This window comes from Agelaius tricolor, unplaced genomic scaffold (assembly GCF_023055355.1).
Source record: "Agelaius tricolor isolate 1412-34295 unplaced genomic scaffold, bAgeTri1.0.p SCAF_4, whole genome shotgun sequence".
In the NCBI taxonomy this organism is placed as follows: domain Eukaryota; kingdom Metazoa; phylum Chordata; class Aves; order Passeriformes; family Icteridae; genus Agelaius; species Agelaius tricolor.
This window is the reverse complement of record NW_027269264.1, coordinates 48,124,899-48,145,937: the sequence shown is the minus strand read 5'-3', so window position 1 is coordinate 48,145,937 and position 21,039 is coordinate 48,124,899. Positions and strand designations below refer to the sequence as shown.

General features: G+C 43.3%; 1 protein-coding gene across 6 annotated transcripts in view; it reads right to left on the bottom strand.

Annotated features, from left to right (window-relative positions):
- The window catches only part of PDZD2 (PDZ domain containing 2), a 202,173-nt gene that overhangs the window by 133,482 nt on the left and 47,652 nt on the right, over window positions 1–21,039 (bottom strand). For all 6 annotated transcript variants that reach the window (XM_071425591.1, XM_071425595.1, XM_071425596.1 and 3 more), the window contains one exon: window positions 3,619–4,441. In XM_071425591.1, the coding sequence (XP_071281692.1) occupies window positions 3,619–4,097 (479 nt within the window). In that variant the 5' untranslated portion in view covers window positions 4,098–4,441. The remainder of the gene's footprint in view (window positions 1–3,618; window positions 4,442–21,039) is intronic.

The following is a 21,039-nucleotide window of genomic DNA, read 5'->3' as shown; positions in this document are numbered from 1 at the left end:
CTGTGCAAAGGTATGGCTGTCAAAATATTTCTCTCTTCATTTTTTTGGAAGTAATTCCAGTTTGTGGGTTAAAAAGAAGCCAGCCACTTCTCTGACTGTATTCCCACATATGGCAATGTTTGGTAATTTTTGGCAATGAGAAAGATGATATCTTGAAGGAGAGGTTGGGTTTTCTCAGTGACAAAATTATAATAATAACTCATGTTTCTACCACACTGTCAACACTGGTAATGTATCTTACTCTGCTTTTTACAAGCATGCATTTGAAAATCTACTTAACACTGATTTTAAAGATTAAATGTATATGGTAGCTGTGTCCAAGCACTGCAGCTATGCTTGATGAAATTCATAATCAAATATTTCAAACTCCATGAATTATATTCATGGAAAAATATTTTTTTGCAGTGCTCCAAGGACTTGCTCAATGAAGCTCCATTCAGTTATGTTCAAGAAATGAAGGATTCATCTGTCATCTATAGAAATACTAACAGCCTCCCTTCAGTAAGTGAGTAATAGCCCAAAATGAGTAGAGCAGATCCAAAATACATAGGAAGTTGTTGTCTGGGGGAACATAACCCACATATTTTGGAGATAAAGTTGTACAGACAGAAGATAAAATAAAAATAGGCAGAGTTTTGACTAACCTTTGTTCAGTATTCCAATACAGCTCATTTCCCTGCAATTGTGTTTGATAGACACACAATTTGCTAACTCTAAAGAGAGCAATAATTTTCCCTCAATCACTAACATCACCAAAAATGACACCACCTACATTATTCCTCTCTAATGTAATAATACACTGTTAAGCAAAGAGCTTTGATGATTTTATTACTGCATAATGTTTCTCTAAATGAAAAGAAAGAAAAAAAAAAAAAGAAACAAGTTCAGCAATAATCAACCCATCTCTGCTGTTTACATGGAAATCAGGTGGAATTTAAATAAATAACTTTTCTTTAAAGAAGTCATATTCAGCTTTCCTAGCAAGGAGAGACAGATGAGTGGTACTCACAGCTGGCTCCTCCCGGAAGTGTTGTGCTGCTCTTACTGTGTCTGACCCCATCACCACTCTGAGATGGGAGGACCTGTAGGCACACCAGGCAGGTGCCGAAACAGCCCCGTCTGTCCAGGGCTGCCCATTCTGTTCCAGCTTCAATCATCTGCCTCTGCATCCTCTAGAGACTGACCATATCCGTAGGAGAGCCAGCAGAAGGGACTGTGTGCCCTCACCTCTTCTCTCTTGTTTTCTGGTGTATTAGTTTAGCCCCTTGGAAAGGGGAGGGTTTGGATGGCAGGCTGGAGCTAGAGCTGAGGTTACATGAAGCCCAGGGTATGTGAGAACACTTCTGCAAACCCTGCTGCAGACGTGGGAAATGGCAGAGCTGTGAGACCCCCAGGCCGAATCCTCCACTGTTAAGGGAAAAAATGAGAAGATTCCCCATAGCATCAGTGTAAAAAACTCCTTCATCAGGCAAGATGGGGGCTGCCCTGGGATGCTTGGCAGGTGTGGAATAAACACACAAGCATTTTGCTTGCCCAGTCCAACCTGGTGCTGCAGGAGCTCAGGCAGTATTTTACTTTCACTGACCACGTGCAGCCTCCACTGAGTAAATCACACCACAAATCAGAGCACCCACAGCCCCTTGTATCGACCTGGAAGTGCTTCTCACTCAGCCAAGGAATAATTAGACAGTCAGAAACTGAGTCAGAACTACTATTTAGTGCGCTGTCCTGCCCCAACAACACCGTGAAAAAACAAGGGGAAAAGGGCTCTGCTACTTCCACCATAGCAGCAATATGGAATTCCCTAGGAAAGCTTCTTCTTGGAAGCAGTCTTTCCAGAAGGCAAGCTGATGTTGTCTTTCAGCCTATTGTAAAGCTAGACAGAATTATGTCCCTTCTGAGCACCCCAGTGGGGAAAACTACTGAAAGACTATCAAAGCATCCTCAAGTACTCCAGACGCACAGTATGGGAACATGGGGCTGGAGCTGCCAGCCAGCTCCCTGATAGGAGAAAGCCAGCTCTCCAAACTGGGAGCGTCCTCAAGGTCCCAAACTGTCATCCATCAACATCACCCTTGTCAAATAGCAGTCAACAGCAAGTTAGGCAAGGATGCTTCGGATGCTGAAAATAAAACAGGAAATGTCCTAAATTTTGGCCTAAATTGGATGTTGAATATTCTAAAACAGGATTTTAAGAACAACACTAGCTCCACACTACCAAAACTCTGCCTTTGTAATGGCCAAAAAAAGTAAGGAAAATGGAGCACTTAGTTCCCATTAGCTGCAGTCACAGATTGCTGGTTTAATAACAGAGCTTTCCAAAAGGAACAAGCCCTAAATTAAGCCTTCAGAGACAGGCCAAAAAGGACAGATCTCCAAATATTTTCAACTTCATTGGCTATTATCTCTCATTTTGCATTATTAATAAGATAACATTATTGCTGCCCACTGCAAGCAATTCCCTTGCATTTAGAAACAGTGACATCTGACAAAGGGGAAACAGCAAACTAACTGCCTTTTGCCATAAACCCTCTCAAATTTGGAGGTGCCACTGATCAATAATGCTACAGTACCAATATGTACACACATTTTGAATCACAAGCTAGGAATTACAGAGGGTTGTTGTCATACCTGTGAAACCATAGAAGGTTGAGCTGCCCAGCACCCACAGACTGAGGAGTCACTGTTTTTATTCTGCCACGTGTCAGAATTGGGAGTGATGGTCAGCCCAAACTCCTGCCACATTCAAGTGAAGTGATCCTGCCTACTGGGTTTCCAAAAGTGTCCACCCCCAAAATAAATTCCCTTTTGGCAAAAGGGGGAGGATTTCATGCCCTCAGGTACATTGTAACCTCAGGTATGAATGAACATTAACATCCTCATCTACAGCAGAGAAAGGGTTTTGCCATTGCAAAAGGTAATGTGAGAAAGTCTACCAGCCCACAAAGAGCAAAACTGGGACAATAACTGATTTTACAGCATGGAATAGCTGAATTTAAAAAAAAAAAAAAAAAAACACCACAAGAATAATCTGTATCATTGCAAGAATCCTAATTTTTGATTTGAACTCCTAAAGATTTCAAGTTTTCTGGGTCAGGAGGCATCAGAAGAGAGCAAATGTATTAGAATCAAAAGGAATTTATTAAAATGAAGTTGTCCCAAACTGGAAAACACAAAAATGCCTTGCTTTGAGAAAGTCTCAGACAACATTTAGCTGTCAAAAACGCTTCCCTCAACTGAAATAATTCAACAAAAATATGAGCACCTGTAAAAATATCTTCCAGTGCTGCTGCCTCTGTGTTCATTTTTGCTTAAGAAAACAGTTTTATACAAACCCAGGAAGGCTCCTGCTTTAGTGCAGCCCCTCTGGTGATTATGACTTATAATTTTTTGACCCCGTGACCCCTAAACATTTTCCAGCAGAAGTGTGAGTAGCACATGTGGGCTAATTATCAATTTGATTTTGTTATTTATTTTTTAAAAAATCTTAAGAACGAACCCAGGGCTCTCTCAGGGCCTGGAAAGCAAAGGTCAAAACCTCTTCTGGACTTCCATCAGTATCAACTGTGCCTTGCACCATGTGGCAGCTTCTGCTGCTGGTGGCTCTGCCACCCTTACCTTGCTCCGGTGACATCCACACCGACCATCAGCTGCCCGTTCAGAGAAAGGATCTCGTCTTTCAGGCGCACTCTCCCGCACTTCCCAGCCGGGCTGTTCTTCTTCAAGTCTGTCACCCAGATGCACCCGACATCAAGGACAGGCCCCTTATGCGCCTTCCTCTTCTTTCCTCCCCGACGCTTCTCCCCATAGTCCCCCAGAGCAGGGATATTACCAAAGCTCAAGCCCAGGACTTCATTTTTCCGCATCTCTTGGGCCAGGTACATGGTGCAGATCTCCGTATCCAAAGTCCCACAGCTCCCTGGCTGCAGGTTGCTCTCATCCACGGAGAAGTTGAGCTGGATGTACTCGCTCAGCTTCTGGACGGCCGAGCGGCAGAGCTGCTGCTCGGCTCCCTCGGCCCCCTCCCGCCGGCTGTTCTGCAGCCACTGGCACAGGAGGGGGAGGAAGACCCCCGCGTTGTCCTGTGTGATGGGCATCGCTGTCCCTCCCTGGGCATCCCCTCACGGCCTCAGCCCCGGCCCCACTCGGCTCCCTTGTCGTCCGCCGCGGCGCCCCGCAGCCCCTGGGGACATGCCGGAGTGGGGCTGCAGGTCCAAAGCAAGCCCCATCTAGTCTCACGGAGATTTCTGGGGGGTTCCAGCTGACCAAAAACACAGTCAAGGAAGGATGTTTGGTGTCCAGGCACTGCACCGGCCCTGTGAACAGGCTGGTGGGTCAAGTTTGTGAGTGTCTGTGGCTGTCCAGGCCTGCCTGCCGCCGGTGTCCCCGCTCCGTCGGGAACAAAGCGTCCTTCCCACCACGATCACCAAGGCGTGTCGTCCTGCAAGGATAAAACAGCGTGGTTAGAAGTGCCCGAGCAGCTGCAGGCGCCCCGCAGCCCCGGCCCGGGGGCCCAGGGCCGGCTCGCACGGCCTGGCCGTTCTCCTCCTGCGATTTACCACTTGAGGGCACCAGCTGCTCTCCGCAGCAAGGGAATAAAAGGTCACCATTAGCTCCTGACCTTGGCGGTGAAACGCGGGCTGCAGAGCCCAGGGGATGCTCCTGCCGCAGCTCCGGGGCTCTGACCAGAGCGGGGGAGACACTCCGGCCAAGGGCCGCTGGAGGAGCACCGGCCTCACCAGCGACTGAAGCTGACAGCCCTGCCGTCCATGCCAGTGATTCTGGGCTTGGAAAGGCTTAAACCGGTCTCTTCCCGGATTTAGCTCCCCACCAAGCTGGACGAGGGATGGGCAGCAGCAAACACAAACGGTGAGGACGCCAATGGGGTCCCTCCCTTCGGGCAGCAGTGGCTCACAGCCACCTTGTGGGTAAAGCATCTAAGAGAAGTGACTGTCCAGTTTCCTGGGAAAAGAGGTGAATTCAGGTGAATTCCCCCATTTCGTGCAGTTTGGAGAGGGAGGCGCACAGACAGCCACGAGTCAGTGGGAGCCGGGGGTTAGCAGGCAACAGGGTGAGACAGGGGTTTTTTTGCCAGGGTCATTAGGATCTATGAAGCAAGAAAAACCCCTGACATGAGTGAAGTCTGGTTGACCAGATTCTTTCAGGGCTTTATTTTCTAGCAGTGGATGATGCTCAGTGAGCTGTGCACCAGGAAAACTGAAGAAAGTAGCAGCTTTGAGCTTGCAGCCTGCAGGTCTGCTCTTGCAGATCTGCATGAGAGGCTTGTGTTAGGTAGAAAATCTGTGGGAAGAGCTTATTACCCCAAAAGAATGAGTGTAGAGGAAGGCTCTTGCAAAATGCTGCTGCCTAGAAGCTGTATCCAAAGTTCTGCCACCTCCTTGGCTGTGGGGCAATACCAAGATGGACAGGACCCCAAGAAAGCTCAGGCAGGGACAACAACAGCTCAGGACCATGTGATGCTTGTACAGGAGGACACCAGCGTCTTCACCAAGAGGCTGGAGTTACACCAACGGCTCAACAGGGGTAGACATCAGCTTGGGAAAGGAGGAACTGGCCCCCTGCTTAGTGAGAGGGACTTCTGAGTTAGGCTCAGGGCAGGCAAAACAGGGAAGAAAAGGGGAAGAATAAAGACAGAAACTGCTCAGGCACATGTCTAAAACAAGAGATTTTAGACACAGACTGATCAGGAGACAAGGTTAAATCCTCTGAACATTTTAGATACTTAATGCAACACTGGTGAATATGTGGGGGTTTTACCACAGAACTTAAGTCTTATTTAAGATCTCATATTTAAGACAAAAGCAATTATTTAATTGACATAACTGGAACTTACTGTAGTAAGACTTAGATCTGTAATATTGATCTAAAAATGCATAGCTTATATATGGACCAACAAAGAAAAAGTAGAGGCAGAATCTCTTGGCATACTGAGGACGATGTGTATATTTGCTCTGATGTGTATATTTGTCCAGAACAAGGGGGAGTAAGAACTGCTAAATTATCTGGTTAATAATAAAGGCAGAGAGCACAAAACAAACACCGGGGAAGGCACAACAAACCCTAAACCAAGAACCTGATAACAGCTGACTCAATGGTAATGGGAAAGTAGAAACATAAGATATCTACTAGGAATGGAAAATAGAAAGAAATAGAAAGTCCTGGTGCCTTCAGAGCAACATTCTCACATAATGGACGGGGTCAAGGAATTAGCAGGGAATTGCCTCCAAAGAGAGATGTTGGGGGTAAGAAGGTGGAAAGAAACTCATGTAAGAATGCCTGTAAAATCAAGGGATTGAGAACAGCAAAACAGAAATTCCTGGTTTCAGTACATTAAAAAAAAACCTGCTAGGAGAGAATTCATGGAGAAGAGTTGAAAGGAAAAAGAAATCAAGGTGAGCTGTAGTTTCTCGAAGAAACAATATTTTGTGCTTAAAAGGCACAAGCACAATAGCATCTCAATGAAGAAGGATCAGAAGACTTGGCAGCATCACGAGCTTTTTATTTTCCTCAAAGACAAGAAGAAAGAACACTAAAAGGTTACTGAGCACAAGTGAAAAAAAATAGTGTGAACACATAGGCAAAAATAATAGAAATATCAGGGTATCAAAATGAAATGAAACTTGCAGAAGATAAAAAAAAGTTACCCTTTATATGCATATTAATACCAAGAAGGCAATCCTTAAAAATGTTGCTCAGAGAGAAAGTTATTGAAAAATGACACCAAAAGAGGCAACGCTGGTTTGAGGTTTTCCTTTAGTCCTTGTTAAAATTACCAACTATGCACGAGGGATTAGTACACAGTGTGACACAATATCAGTACAGAGGCATACTATCCTCTTCTCTGCCTGTAACAGAGTAAGACATTAGTTCAATTCAGGCATTTCCAGTTCAGCAGAGTGGGAAAAAACACCATTTACATTTCCTACAAAACCAGCTAAAACCATCTCAGATGGCTGGTCACTTGTCAGTACTCAGACAGTGAGGGGGTTAGTCACTTGTGAGAACTCAAACAGGTAAGGGGCCAGAATTAAGGATGACAGCAAATGCAGTGGCTGTCTTCAAGGGTAGAAAGAGAAGCAGCAGAAAAATGTGACATCAGTCAATCTAGCATCAATCATCCTTAAAACTCCCAATCAAACAGAGAAATAGTTTGCATGTATGTGGAAGAGAACAAAAATATAAGCAGTAGCAAACACAGGAGAGGCAAGAATAAAATCATGTGAAATCAAATTAATTTCTTTTCATAATGGAGAAGTTGTTGAATAACATTTATCTGGGCTTTATTATAGCTTTTGTCACTGTCTCAACTTTCTCATAAATATACTAGGGAAATATGATTAAATGAGACTTCTATAAATCCATACCCAGGGAGTAGTTATTAATGACATTCTGTGAAACAGAAGGACACTGAAAGTGGAGCTCTGCTGGATCTATATAGTCTAGTTCTGCTCAGCACATTCATTAGTGACCTGGACAATGAAAGCAAGTACACATATTAAATCTGCAGATTACATGAAGCTGGGTGTGTCTGCAGACACACTGGAGAACAGGATTAGCATCTAAAATATCTCGGCAGAAATCAGAAAAGCATAATCTAAAAATTAGGGTAAGCTTCATCAAGGACAAATGCAGAGTACTACAAAAGGAATATCTCACTTAGAAAGGATTGGCTGTGTGGCAAATCTTTGGCAAGAGATGCAGCATTTTCACAGAATCACAGAATGGATTGGGTTAGGAAGGAATGTGGTCCCAAGCCCCCCTGCCATGCGTAGGCACACCTTCCACTACAGAGCCCCACCCACCTTGGCTTTGAACATTTTCCAGGGTTTATAGGGAATCATTCTTGTCAATCTCCTGCTGTTGGAGGAAAAAAAGGGTCATTGTCCCAGGATGTGTCAATGGGGATAAAGGTAACATGGCATATTAAATATTTCTGTAGCCTCACACAGGGCTGGGAAGGTCTCAGCAGCAAAACTGCCTCTTAGGAACAGAGTTCTGACATGACTTGCCAGTCTTGGAGCTGCGAATTACTAGAAAATACTGAAAAAAATTAGGGCCTGCTAAAAAGCAAAAAGTATTGCAGGTAGGGTGTGAGAGGACAAGTTAAAGGTCTTCATGTATTTCACAATGCCCCACAGTGACCATGAGGAGAAAAGCAGTCTGTTCCTCGTGTCCATGATGGAGTAATGTATGTGAATCATGTCCAGGTAGATTTAGGATAGTGGTTAGGTAACACTCAGAAGGATGAAGAAAATCAAGACCCTGGGGAGCACCATCTCAGATTCTGGAGTCTCCAACACTCATGGTCTCTGCAGAAGGTCAGAGATCTGCTATGAACAATGATTGGAGCCAGTATCTCTTGGGTTGTGGGAGACATTAGATCTCTCCATTTCAATCCCTCTTACTTTTACTTCCTTCAACATCATTTTCTGTCCTAGTGAGAGTATAGTAAGAGGTCATTTAATGGATATCATCCCGTGAGTTATGACAATGACACCTTTGTGACAATGACACCCTTTGCTTTAACAGCAAACTTGGGTACAGCTCTCACTGACCAGACAGGGTTCAAAACCATTCAAGCTCTAGAGAAGATTGGACCAGATCATTCTTTGAGGCCCCTTTTGCCTAATAATTTAAGAAGTTTTGTTCTCAGCTGTTTATCAGTTTTGACATTGGGTAGACATGTTACGGACTGTCTTTTGCCAACTATCCCCAGATCAAAAGCACTGCCAGGGTCCCTGGAGACCTTGGGGCTCCTTGAGAGCAGCTCAGAGTTGTAGCTCAAGTCTCCAAATCTCCTCTGCATTGGCAAAGGGCACTGATGTTGACTTCAGCTTCAATCCTGCAGTTAGCCGTCTGGAGCGTTCAAAGGCATCTGCATTCCACGCAAAACTCATCCATCATTCATTTAGCAGCATTGCTGGAGGGCTCTCCCCCTCCTTGCACACACATCCCTCCAGAGATAGAGGAGGACAGCCCCCTCCACGCCGCCAGAGGCAGGCAGCCTTCAAAACCCCATTTCTTCTCCCCACAGGAAAAGCTGCGGGCATCAATACGCTGCGGGTTGCCTGTCTACGCCCCTGAGCTCACTGCAGAGCCATGGCAGACATTTAAATTAATCATGTAGATAATTATACAGTACTTTCAAGGGATTTGATATTCTCAAACAAAACCTTCTGGCTTTGGAAAAATTACTCCAGACAAGCATAAATAGGAAATACTCCTTCCAGATGTAACAGACAACACAGCACTGAGCTGAACCCCTCTTGCTGGTGAGAAGAGCAGCTCAGGTGTCCATTGCCAATGGAAGCAAAAAATAGAAAGGTGGTAAGCTGTTCATCAAGGGAAAAAATAGACCTGTCTGATAAAAATGGAAACCTCAATGCTAAGAAGAAATTTATTTTTACTCTTGACTTCCACAAAATAGACTCAAGACCCATGTGAGAAAATCTCATGGAGTCACCACCATCTTGCTTACTTCCTGTAGGTGACAGATCTGCCAGACCACCCCACCTGCCTTGCATAGAGAACAGACCTATATACAAAATACTCTAGTTTTATGCCCACATTGGAATTGTCTGGAGTAAAACAAACCAGAACTAGGAACGGGCAGCCCCCTGGGCCCAAAGTCCCCTGTCTTGTGAAAAGGAGTCCCTGTTCCTGGGGACAACTTTCCACCAAAGAGATTTTGTCCTGATTGCTCTGAATCCCTGTGAGGCTACTGATTAACACTCTCTGGTAATTAAATCTCCCATCTTACCTACATCTCAGTAGTGTGGTCTGTTGAGATTTTTCATTAGCAGTTTCAAGGATAAAGGGAACTAAGATTTTGCAGAGAGGATGTTTGCAAGCACAGAACATCTCAACTGGGAAAGTACTGGGGTGGGAAATGTCAATTAATATACTGAGTGTGATATGGAAACAATATTAATCCTGTTCAAATTGAAGGATCATGATGGTGTAGGGACAGCATGACCACTCAGTTTGAGGAAGGCTCACAAAGGGGATCATCCTTTCATGGGATTTTATCTTAAAAAGACTCTCACCATGCTAAATACTGGTTTTAGGGCTCAGGCTTACACTGCACTGCTGTGGCAGCCCATGGACTGAACCCAGAGCCAACCCACAGCACAAGACAGGTGCTCTTCTTTGCAAGAAGAGAAGGTTTTGCGCCAGATGTTCTCAGAGGATCAAAAAGATGCTGCAAAAACCTTGATAGAAGCATGGTCCCCTCTCACTAAGCAGCGCCAACAGCCAAGTCCTACTCCTTTCCATCCAATCACAAAACAACCAGCCACTTTGCATGGCTGCAGCCTGGGCACATGCCTCTTCCTGAAGGTGTGCCACCAGCACCTGGTGAGCAGAGCTGCTTGGTCCCCTTCCTTGTGCCACCGGCCACAAAGATCCTCCTGGGCATCATCAAATCCAGACCCCAGCTATCACAGCAACTTTTTCACACTCTAATCAATAAAACTCATTGAATTTCAAATAGAAGTAAAGAACACTTACATCTCTGATATTTTGCTGGAAAGCTGCCCCAACACTTCGCATAGTTGGAAATGGTCTGTTTTCTGGCTTAAATGTATTCATAATCAGTTTATACCCACAGACATGCAGCTTCTACAGCCCTCTCTGCTCTTCTTAGTGTTTATCAGCTCTTCTCACCTTCATCCCTGGAGTATTTACAGCCAGAAAAATCAGCTCTTACCTGCCCTTGTTCCACCCAGCACGTCCACATAAGATGTGCTTTCAAAGGCTGAAATACCACCCACATAAATAAACTGGCTATCTCCTTCTCCATTCCTCACTGAAAGTTTTTAGTTATGGCTCAGAAAGTAATACACTTTCTTCCTTCATCTCCAGCCTTTTAGTTCAAAATACCAAGCTAAACATACGTTATGTAGGTGAAGAGAGGCTCCTTCTTTGAGGCTTTCTTAAGGCAGCACAAAAGCTGTCTTAAATGACTGCTTATGGAAAAATAAGAATATTTTGTTTAAATAAGTTGAGACTGGAACTGTCAAAAAGCATATGTGGATATTCAGTGCATAAACAATAAGCTTTTTTCTTTTCTGACAAATTGAGCTTTTTCTTCCTATGTTGTCCTCAAAGGAATGATGTAAAGAGCTCCTATAATCACTGTCTCATTGGGGGAAACAGAAATGTAGAGGGTCATTAAAATGTCCCATTACTGATTTTTAAAAGGTGATTTGTGCAAATGGCCAAGACTCAATCCTCCAGGATAACCCCTTTGGCATTTCCAGCCTGGCCAAAACTTCCAGAAAAACATACATACAGTTATTCCAAAAATTGTTTTCATCCCCTGAGTGAGATGACTTTATAATTGCTTTAAAGGTTATGTTTGACATATACCGTAAATCTTTTTATATATATAGATGAAGGCATTGTACTTGTTTTCCTAAAGTCATCTGGGCATTTCAGCACCAGAGAAATAAATCCACTACCAGCAAAAGACATTAATGTACTAATTTCTATTCAAGTGTAACTTCTACTTATTAGTTAGAAACTAATAGGGGAAAAAAAAAGCATCAATAGGAAGAAAACCACTTTGGAACTGAATCAGGGTTTTCACTAAAAGACACACTGTTATTTAAAGATAGTTTTGCTGTGATGGTCTGAGGTCTTAAATCCTTCAGGACACCAGCAAATCTGTTTTATTCTGGATTACCCAGTGGTACAAATCAGATCCAGGCACACGGTTATGTTTCTGCTGAATTAGCCAGAGTGCACATTTACAGGTCAGCTTTATGCTAGCCATAGGAAGACTTCTGATATTTGACCTGGCAATAAAAATTTAAATCTTATGCTGGGAGGCTTTGAGAGATTTTGAACAAATTTGAATTGACAGGAAGTTTTATAGCAGTCAGCATTTTATATTTCATGGCCTCAATGCTTTTAGTACAGCTGTAGGAGCCCTAAAGCTGGATTTTCTGTGCAGTCAAACCACAGCCTCAGGTTTGACCTCCCCACAAGTAAACAACAGGAATACAGGAATATTAAAACTGGGATTTTTGTTCTTTAACATCAGCTGAATCCTCATCTGAGATTGTCACCATGGGCTCCACTTCTGGCCAAAGGAGAAGAACAGGCCCTCTAAGGAGAAAATAGTTATCTGGTCTCTTGTAGGTCTTTATTTTCAGGCTAGATGCTTGACATCTTTCAAGTGCACTTTCTGCTCCATTGCCTAAAAAATGTGTGGCCAAGTAAAATAGAGGTATCTGAATATGATCAGGTGAAACCTGCTTTAAACCAGTTAACCAGGCAAACTGAGCACAGAAAAAAATCTAATATAGCATAGCTAAATAAAAGCAGTGGTGAAACCGTATCAGTTCTTGCAGACAGGTTCCCTGCAATGCTTTCTTAACTGCTTTGATTTTCAAGTATTTATGTCCACTATATTAAAGATCAAAAGGCCCGTGCAAACATCTAGACTTACTAAATCAAACCTAGTAATTGCCCGGGCATTTACAGTATCAGCCCAAGCAAGCCCTGAGAACAAAGAACAGTTCACCAAGAGGGCACAGAAACAGCCAAGCATGGAAATGCAAAATTCTTGCAGGAAACCTTGCCCTCTAAAGGGGGGCACAACAGTTAGGTAAAAACCTAACCATATACTTGGATTTGTTTTGAAAACCTTGCCACCAAATAGCTCTCTAGAGGAGTTATTTATTTCCAGGTGCTCTCACAGTACCCATAACACTGGCAATTAGCAAAATCTTTCCTTAAGGAAATGAGATTGTGCCCATTTTTGCAAAGAGGGAGTGGAGCTACAAGAAAGTAGGCATGCCATACAGCCTCATCTGAAGCTTTCCTGTAGGCACAGGGCCACTGGAAAATTTCATTAAGGACGATATGTGCCCCCACTACTAGGCATCACGGGAAGAGAGCAAGGTTTTCCTCATTCCTTCTACCCTTGCTCCAGATTGTCTGAGTGCACTGCAGGACTGGATCACTCTCAGCCCAGGGACAGTGTGAAGTCCATAGGAGCTTTCACCACCAGTATTACCTCAAAGGCCATAGGGTATGTCCTTGTCAGCAGCGCTGCTCGGGAGGAGCTGCCTCTGTTCCCACAAAACCAACCAGTGCCTCCTGGCTTATTCCTTCTATAGCTCTGAAGCCATCCACTTCCTCCTTCCTCTTTATGTCCATACAATATAAGCAAGCTCATAAAAAGAGACACATTTCCAAAACATATCAAATGAAATTATACCAGAAATCAGGGATCATGATATCCTAGAAAGTATTTCCCACTGGTCCAGGAACATGGTGGGATTTCAATGATATTACTAAAAATAAAATGAACAGGTGAAAGCTGAAGAACACATCTGCTGTATGTCAGCAGTTAACACTGAAACTCTGAACCCTGGTGTTGACCAAAAGCTCCAGTTCCCGCCCCAGGTCAGGCAGCACAAGCTCTTCCATCACTGCATGTCCTTGCAGTCTTGCCTATGCTTAAGAGGCTGGTGTCCTCTGGGGACAGCAAATATGATGCATTTTGGGATGGTGAGTAGTCACGCAGGCAGCCCTGCTCTGAAAGCAGGGATAACCAAAGCCAGTTGGGTTGCAGATGGCAATAAAATGCTGAGCCAGGGCTGCGATGATACAGCTTCACAGTTTTAGGTCTTTTGTGTATGAAATAACTAGGTTGTTTGACCTGCTTGGTTTGGTAAGGAAATCTCCCAAGTGCACTTTTCAACATACCAAAACTGCTGTGTTGCAAGAGGAGATTCAGAGACAGACACAGTGGGCTTTTAAACTGGAGAGACAGCTGGGCTCAAACCACTGGGATGATTTTCCACCATCATTCAGATGAATTAAAAAGAGACAGCAGAGGAGGAAGCATCCATCTGGCCATCCATTATTAACGAGAGGATCAAATCTAAAACTCTTTCTGATACTGATACAGAAGCCCTTTAGCACAATCAAATTATTCTCTTTCGTCCTCACCCTCTTTATACACAAACTGTCTCTAGCAGCCTCTTCTCCAAGTCCAGGTCAGGTGGGAAAATGAAGAAGCTTTGCAATTTCTAAGTGATTTTCTAAATCTTTCCAATATTCTTATTCTCAATGTAATTTTGAGTATTGAAGTAAGACAGGCTTGCCTTTTTGCATTCATTTAAACCAGAATGAAACAACTTACTTCAGACAAGAGTGAAAATCACCTAATTCTCACATGATCTAGTGTCCCAGACTATATCAAAGCAAACTTCTTTAGCTGTCAGATCATTAAAACTACTTATCTACCTCTAAGCCCTTAAAGACTATTCAGTTTGATAGCAGAAAAAAAAGCATGTTTAAGGAACCAAGTTATTGCAAGCTTTTTCAATGATGAAAGAACTGTATTTAAAGAGTTTCTTGAAGAATGGTACCCATCCAGTTCTGCAATTATTCAGCCTCCTCTGTACATCAACATGCCTAATCATCCTTTGGATCTCTTCCACTTGCTGAAGAGTTCAGAGCTGATTCTGGGAAGCACCATTATGAATTTTCAGAGTACTCAGAATTCATTTCTGACATAATTTATAGAAGTAAAAATCTGCAGTAACATAATTAGTCAGAGATGCTTTTCTGGATTTACTCTACAATTGTGTAACCACAGAGGAAATCTAATTTTAAGTATGCAGATTCCAAGAAACATCCCTTTTCCAAGTTTGAAAATAGCACAGTTCTATCTCTCTCTCTATCTCTCTCTCTCTCTCTCTCTCTCACACACACACACACACACACATTTTCACATAGAAAACTAGTCACAACTATAGGCATAAGGATATAAGTAACAGAGTTAGACTTCAAATTTACATTTAGGCGCCTAAATAAGTCACACAGTTTTTAAAGGCCCTTGCTAATGTCACCTAATCCTGTATGACTTTGAAACAAACCCCTATTTACCTATACCTTTATAGCAAAACCCCAAATATCTCAACTGCAAGGCTTCCTGAGGGACTGGCTTTCCATGTTTTGAACACTCTATAGACATTTACAGTACACTCCAGTTCTTTCTGAAAACAATACTTATATTAAAATAGGCACAAAAGTAGATCTGTAATTATTTTTAAATGCTTCCACTCTTAAGATCTTCCTGTGGGAAAGATCTCTGCACTAATTATTCATAAAACAAGAAAATGTAAATAACATGTTAAATTTGGACTGCATTGTCTGCAGGAGTCATGCATCTAGTATTACAAACAAACCACAAACATCTCATGTTCCAATACTGTGATTCTATATTAAACAAACAAATGTACCCAACAAACTGTTTAAATTGAATGCTGATAAGCACCAAGAAAACAAATAGCTTACAACACTGCAAAATGAATGCACTTGGAAGGTGGACTGATGGGATGTCACCGTGTTACTGGAAAGGCTTAAATTTTAGATAAATAAATAAATAAATCGTTTTCCATTTTCCCATAAGTTTGAATTAAGACAAACAATATTATTATTAGTATTAGTACCAGATATAACAAGGCATATTTCCACATCGCTATTCCCAAAATCCATTAATCATCTCTAATCTGATGACCTGAGCACTGGAAATAATTAACAGCCTGCTGTGAGTGCTCCCAAGCAAGTGTGCCAAGCAGAGCTTAGGAAAGGACTTTCAGAGAAGATCCTCTCCATCTTGGCTTTGGCAGTGTCCTGGGGTGACTTCATGATGCTGAATTCACCATATCCCCATTCACCTGTTTAGCCCAGCAATAAGTTCTGCACCTTTACAACAGGTTCTGAGAGCAAAGGGGAGAGAAGAAGTGCTTGGTTTGTCTGCAGAAACTGCACTCACTCTCCTGCATTCCTGCTCACAGACTGCACTGTCTGCAGCACAGACAGACAGGGGGACAGAGCTCTCCTTTGCTTTTAGTCAGTTTTCTGCTGGCTTAGGTAGAGAAGTTCCCTGGATTGTGGCTTTTCCTTTTTTTGGAACTGATCAGCCCTGCTCAGGCCTGAATACCCAGAATGGCACCAGGAGCTCACACCGGGGCCAGGACGCTGCATTCCAGCACCTCAGGGGTGGATGAGAGACTGAGCGAGCCCAGCTACAGCCCATGACAAGCACTCTCTCTGAGTTTGCCATCTCTTCAGACAGGGAGAGGTTCTATTGTTTAATGCTCTTCATTTTTTCATGTTTGTGAGTACTTTGCCTGTTAAATAAACAGTTTTTTCCACTGTCTTGAAGAGGGGCAGGTTGAATTTGCTTTCCAGAGACCACTTCAGAAGTTTCCTCCCAAAACTTACCCTAGACAATGACAGGCAGATCCCGTAACACTCTTCACTTACTCATCATCACCAATGTTCTTTCACTTCCCACTCAGCCAGTAGGTGAAAAACCAAAGGACTTTCAGGTAACAGTTTACATTTTTACCACTAATATCTACCTGGAGGCAATACCTGCATTTCCCTTCAACACTGCATACACTTCACTCCTTCTCCATGAATGGTTGGTTCAGGTGTGAAGACATCAACAGAGCTCAGCTTTCCTTCATATAGCCCTGACAGACTGGAGCACACATGAAGCTGACTGTTCATCACATCCTCTAGGGAATGCATCTCCAGAACCAGGACATGACTTCAACCACAGCCAACAGCAGGATTTCCACAGATGGAGGCTCAGTCTCCGCAGTTTTAATTTAGTTCCCATTCCTGCTCTCAGATCAATGCAGAGGTTCTTGAGGCACGAAGGGTTCATCTGTGACCTCTGAAGGACACAGACCACTGAACCATAACACAGTCATTGCTGATCTGTTCTCTTAACCTCCAGCTGAACTCCCTACAGCAGCCTCCCAAAGCATGCATACCAGACTGAATTTTTCTTTCCCAAATTGAAGGTTAACCCTGCGGGTAGAAACTCACCGGAAACAAGAGCTATCACCTCTCAGAGAATAGATGCTGCAGATGCTGACTACAGCATCCATTTCTTTCATAGAATCATAGAATCATTTAGGTTGGAAAAGACCTCCAAGGTCATTGAGTCCAACTTCACCACGTCAGGGTCTCTCCTGCACTGCAGGACTCAAAACTGAGCAGTGCCCAGCACAGAGGGGCAGTCACTGCCCTGGTCCTGCTGGCCACACCATTGCTGATACATTCAGGATGTCCTTGGCTCTCTTGGCCACCTGGGCACACCCTGGCTCATGTTCAGCCACTGCTGACCAGCACCCCCAGGGCCTTTCCCACTGGGCAGTTTTCCAGCCACTGTCCCAGCCTGGAGCTGCAGGGGGTTGTTGTGACCCTGGGACAGGACCCAGCACTTGGCCTGGTTGAACCTCACACAATTGGCCCTGGCCCATGGATCCAGCCCGTGCAGATCCCTCTGCAGAGCCCCCCTGCCCTCCAGCAGATCAGCACTCACACCCAGCTTGGTGCCATCTGCAAACTGGCTGAGGGTGCTCTTGATTCCCCTTGTCCAGATCATTGATTAAGATATCACACAGGACCTGCCCCAGTACTGACCACAGCAGCAATGTCTTTCTGCACCCATATCTCTTGGAAGATGGATCTAGAAGCCTCCTAAGCCTCTTCTGACCTTTCTCAGGCAATGTGTGATCGTGCTTTTGGAGGTAGCTGAATTTTATGGCTGTTTCTGAAGTTCCACACAAGCAAGCCCAGGATGGTACTCTGGTTCCAGAAATAACTAGATGAGGTAATCACTGCAATCTTTGGTCTAGTGCCTTTCAACAGAGTTTTTTGCCTAAATGAAAATGATCTGTCAAAAAAAAGGAGGGGAGAGTGCAGCTAGAGATAGAGCAAGCTTCTTAGAATGGAAGGGGGATTTTACCTAGCCTTGGTAATTGAGAATTATTTGCTGACGTAAGAGTAGGACCTACCCCCAGCCAGCAGAGCCTGTGCTCTCAGGGGAAATTCAGAAGATGCTTGCCTTCCTGGAAGTCTGCACACACCATTCATCAGAGCCCAGATACTGCAGCCCAGACATGCAGAGTCTTCACGAACACTGTCACCACCATGTATTGCTCAGGACACTCATTCTCTACACATTTACACCACATACCATCTCACTAAATCTGCACAAAGTCCGGGACAAAGGTTTCACACACAGAAGTTGCTGTCGTGGTAGTTCTTTTGTATCTCTTTGCTGCTTTAGAAGACTTCAGTGCTGAATTGAGCCCCAATTAAAAATACATAAATAAATGTTATGCTCTATAAATAATGATTCAATGCTTCATCTAATCATGTGCTTTTATGCAGTCATCATCTCTACAAAGACAAGAAGCGAAGCCTGGAGAGCAAAGTCTTGCCTTCAGGCATCTTAAATATTCAAGTTTCTGAGTCAATGTTCTTACTGGCCTGAAGGAACAAAAGAGAGAGTCCATTCAGAGCAAACACACACAATAATCTTTGCTATCCCAAACAGTATTGGTGTATTAATCACACATTGGACTTAAAGACACATCATATGCACTTTCATATATTATGTTGTTCAGATGGGTGTAACTGCAGATCATATCTGAAAGAAGCTAGGCAGGCTTTCAGAGACATGCCAACAAGATGACTCCCCCACACAAGCTATCATCAGAATCATAGGATAAAACCACTAAAAGAAAAGACACAAAACAGAACTACCACACACCCCCAATTTTCCCCCAAATTTGCCATTAAGCTCAAGCTTCAAAGTGAGCCTTATTTAAACCAAACAGACTTTTTAAAACTAAATATAGTGCTACTACAATATTGTACTCATATATTATAAATTAGATACACATTTAGGGATATTTTTAAGAAAAAAGCAAGTGCAGCATAGGCAAAAGTCCAGTTATCAAAAACTAAAGTATTAATCGTTCAAACACTTAAGGAACTATGTAATATTGCTCATATCAACAGACTTACAATGTATCTGTTTTTTCATGTGCTTAGAAACATGCTTGGGATTGGGAGCTGAAATAGGTATATGTTGTCACCAGAATATTCCCAAAGACCATATTATATATATCAATGTTCAGCATATATTTCAGCATTAGAAAATTCAACCCAACTCTTTGTATTGGAAAATACTTTTCCTAAACACTTTCAGCTTCAAAGTCATCACAGCATCCCAAGCAACATATTAAGATGCTGTCAAAGAAAGTTGTTTCACAGCCATATAACTGCACTATGTATCTATGAAAAAAAAATCAGTTTTACTGGTGACTAATGTTTTACTATGAGCAACCTGCAGGCAGGGGAGATTCAGAGCCAACAAGAAAAACAACCAAGAAAAGGAAATACTCTGAAATTGCAGAAAGAACCACTCTTCCCAAGCAGGAAAGCTCACAAAGAGTTGCCAGCAAGCATTCACAACCCAGCAGCCAGGAAAGCCAGAGCATGACAAAGTGTAATTCTTTCCACCCAGTGCCAGAGAAAGCAGGTACAACCTTCCCTGCTTTGCTAGTCCCACATTCTCCTGTTCTGGCAACAAGCAAGCATGGACCTGATTAAACAGCATCTCTTTTGCAATAGCTGCTAGTGTGGTTCAATTTGGGCAGGGTGGATAAAGAGAGGAGGAGCAGGGTGTCACACCCAACTTTAAAAAGACCCCATAAAACCTGAGCAATCCCCTCCACCAAAATGAAAACGGAGGAGAGGTGACAAACCCAGAAATCACCTTCACACTGATGGCAGTGAGTGGCAGGAGAAGATTTGCTCCACTGAACCTGATCCGCCCATAGAGGTGCCAGTGAAAGGTGTAGCAGCCTCTGTCCCTCACTGGATTATTCAGTCATCTTCGAAGATCTTCCTCAGCTGGCTCCAAGCCCAGTGGAAACTGTGATATGTGGAGGCATTTCCCCAAGGAGAGAGGCAACAGCACAATGGACACCCTGCACTGTCCCTGCTCTCCCAGGCGCCCTCCAGGGCAAACCTGCAGCCCCTGGAGATCAGACTGTCCAGAGCTCCACCCAGGTGCTAAACCAGGACTGAAACACCTCAAACTCAAATGCAAACTAATGACGTGGCAGCACTGAGAAACCTTGTGGCAACAGCAGCTTTATCAGCAGCCTCAAAAGCAGCTGGGCTGACCCCTCCAACGCCAACCTCAGCAGTGCAAGGTCCTCTTCTGTCTGTCTTCACCTACTTTTCTTGCATTATTCTACTAAAACATGCAAGACTCCCTTCAGATTACTGCATTTCTTCATATTTTGGCTGACAGTTTGGATGATACCCAGAGCAGGAGCCTTCCTACAGCTGTGCTGTGTGCAGGGAGGCAGAGACACACCACAATCCAAACTTCACCCCTGAAATTATTTCATAGGAAAATGTGCTGAACTAGACTATGAAAGATAAATCAGAAATTATAATGACAAATTACATTGAGAACAGTGATCGTATTTCCTGGAAAAGAGTATTCTTCTTTAATTCCCTTTTTGATTTTACCAGAGCCATCAGAGCCCTTGTATGAACTCCTGTTTTTACAAAGCATAGAAGCTCATTCAATTATCTACACATCATCTGGAAAACAACAACACAACAGTCTTGTAACTCTGGGCTTTGTCAGGTGAGCCAATTTGGTATCATAGCATTTATTTAGCATATTATAATACAATAGTTTGTAACTTTGGTTTCACTTTCTTTGTTCTGTCCCATGATGAAACACTGAGTAAGTATGTATATGTCAGCACAGCACTTTGTTTCTAAAAGCTGATTAAAAATGCATTCTTTAAAAAGGAAATATATGGAAGTGACTTTGGAGGCCTAGATTTTAAGCTTCTTTCATTTTTTTTGACATCTGTTTGCTGAGCGCATATAATTTCTCCCTTGAATTATTTAAATGTCCCAGTGCTTTTTTCATAAAACAAAAACTGAACCCAGATGCCCAGCCTCAAGATGGAAAACCTTAAAAATACAATAAAGTAGAGTTAGTAAAAAGTTGGAATTCTCATCCACTGGGAAAACCCAGTATTTTAAAGAGACATATTCACTGGAATATCATATTTAAATTCCTGTGAAAGTTCCAGAGAACTATACTAAGAAATCCCCAAATATTTTCTTTTCTCTTGCCTTTTTCTCTACCTT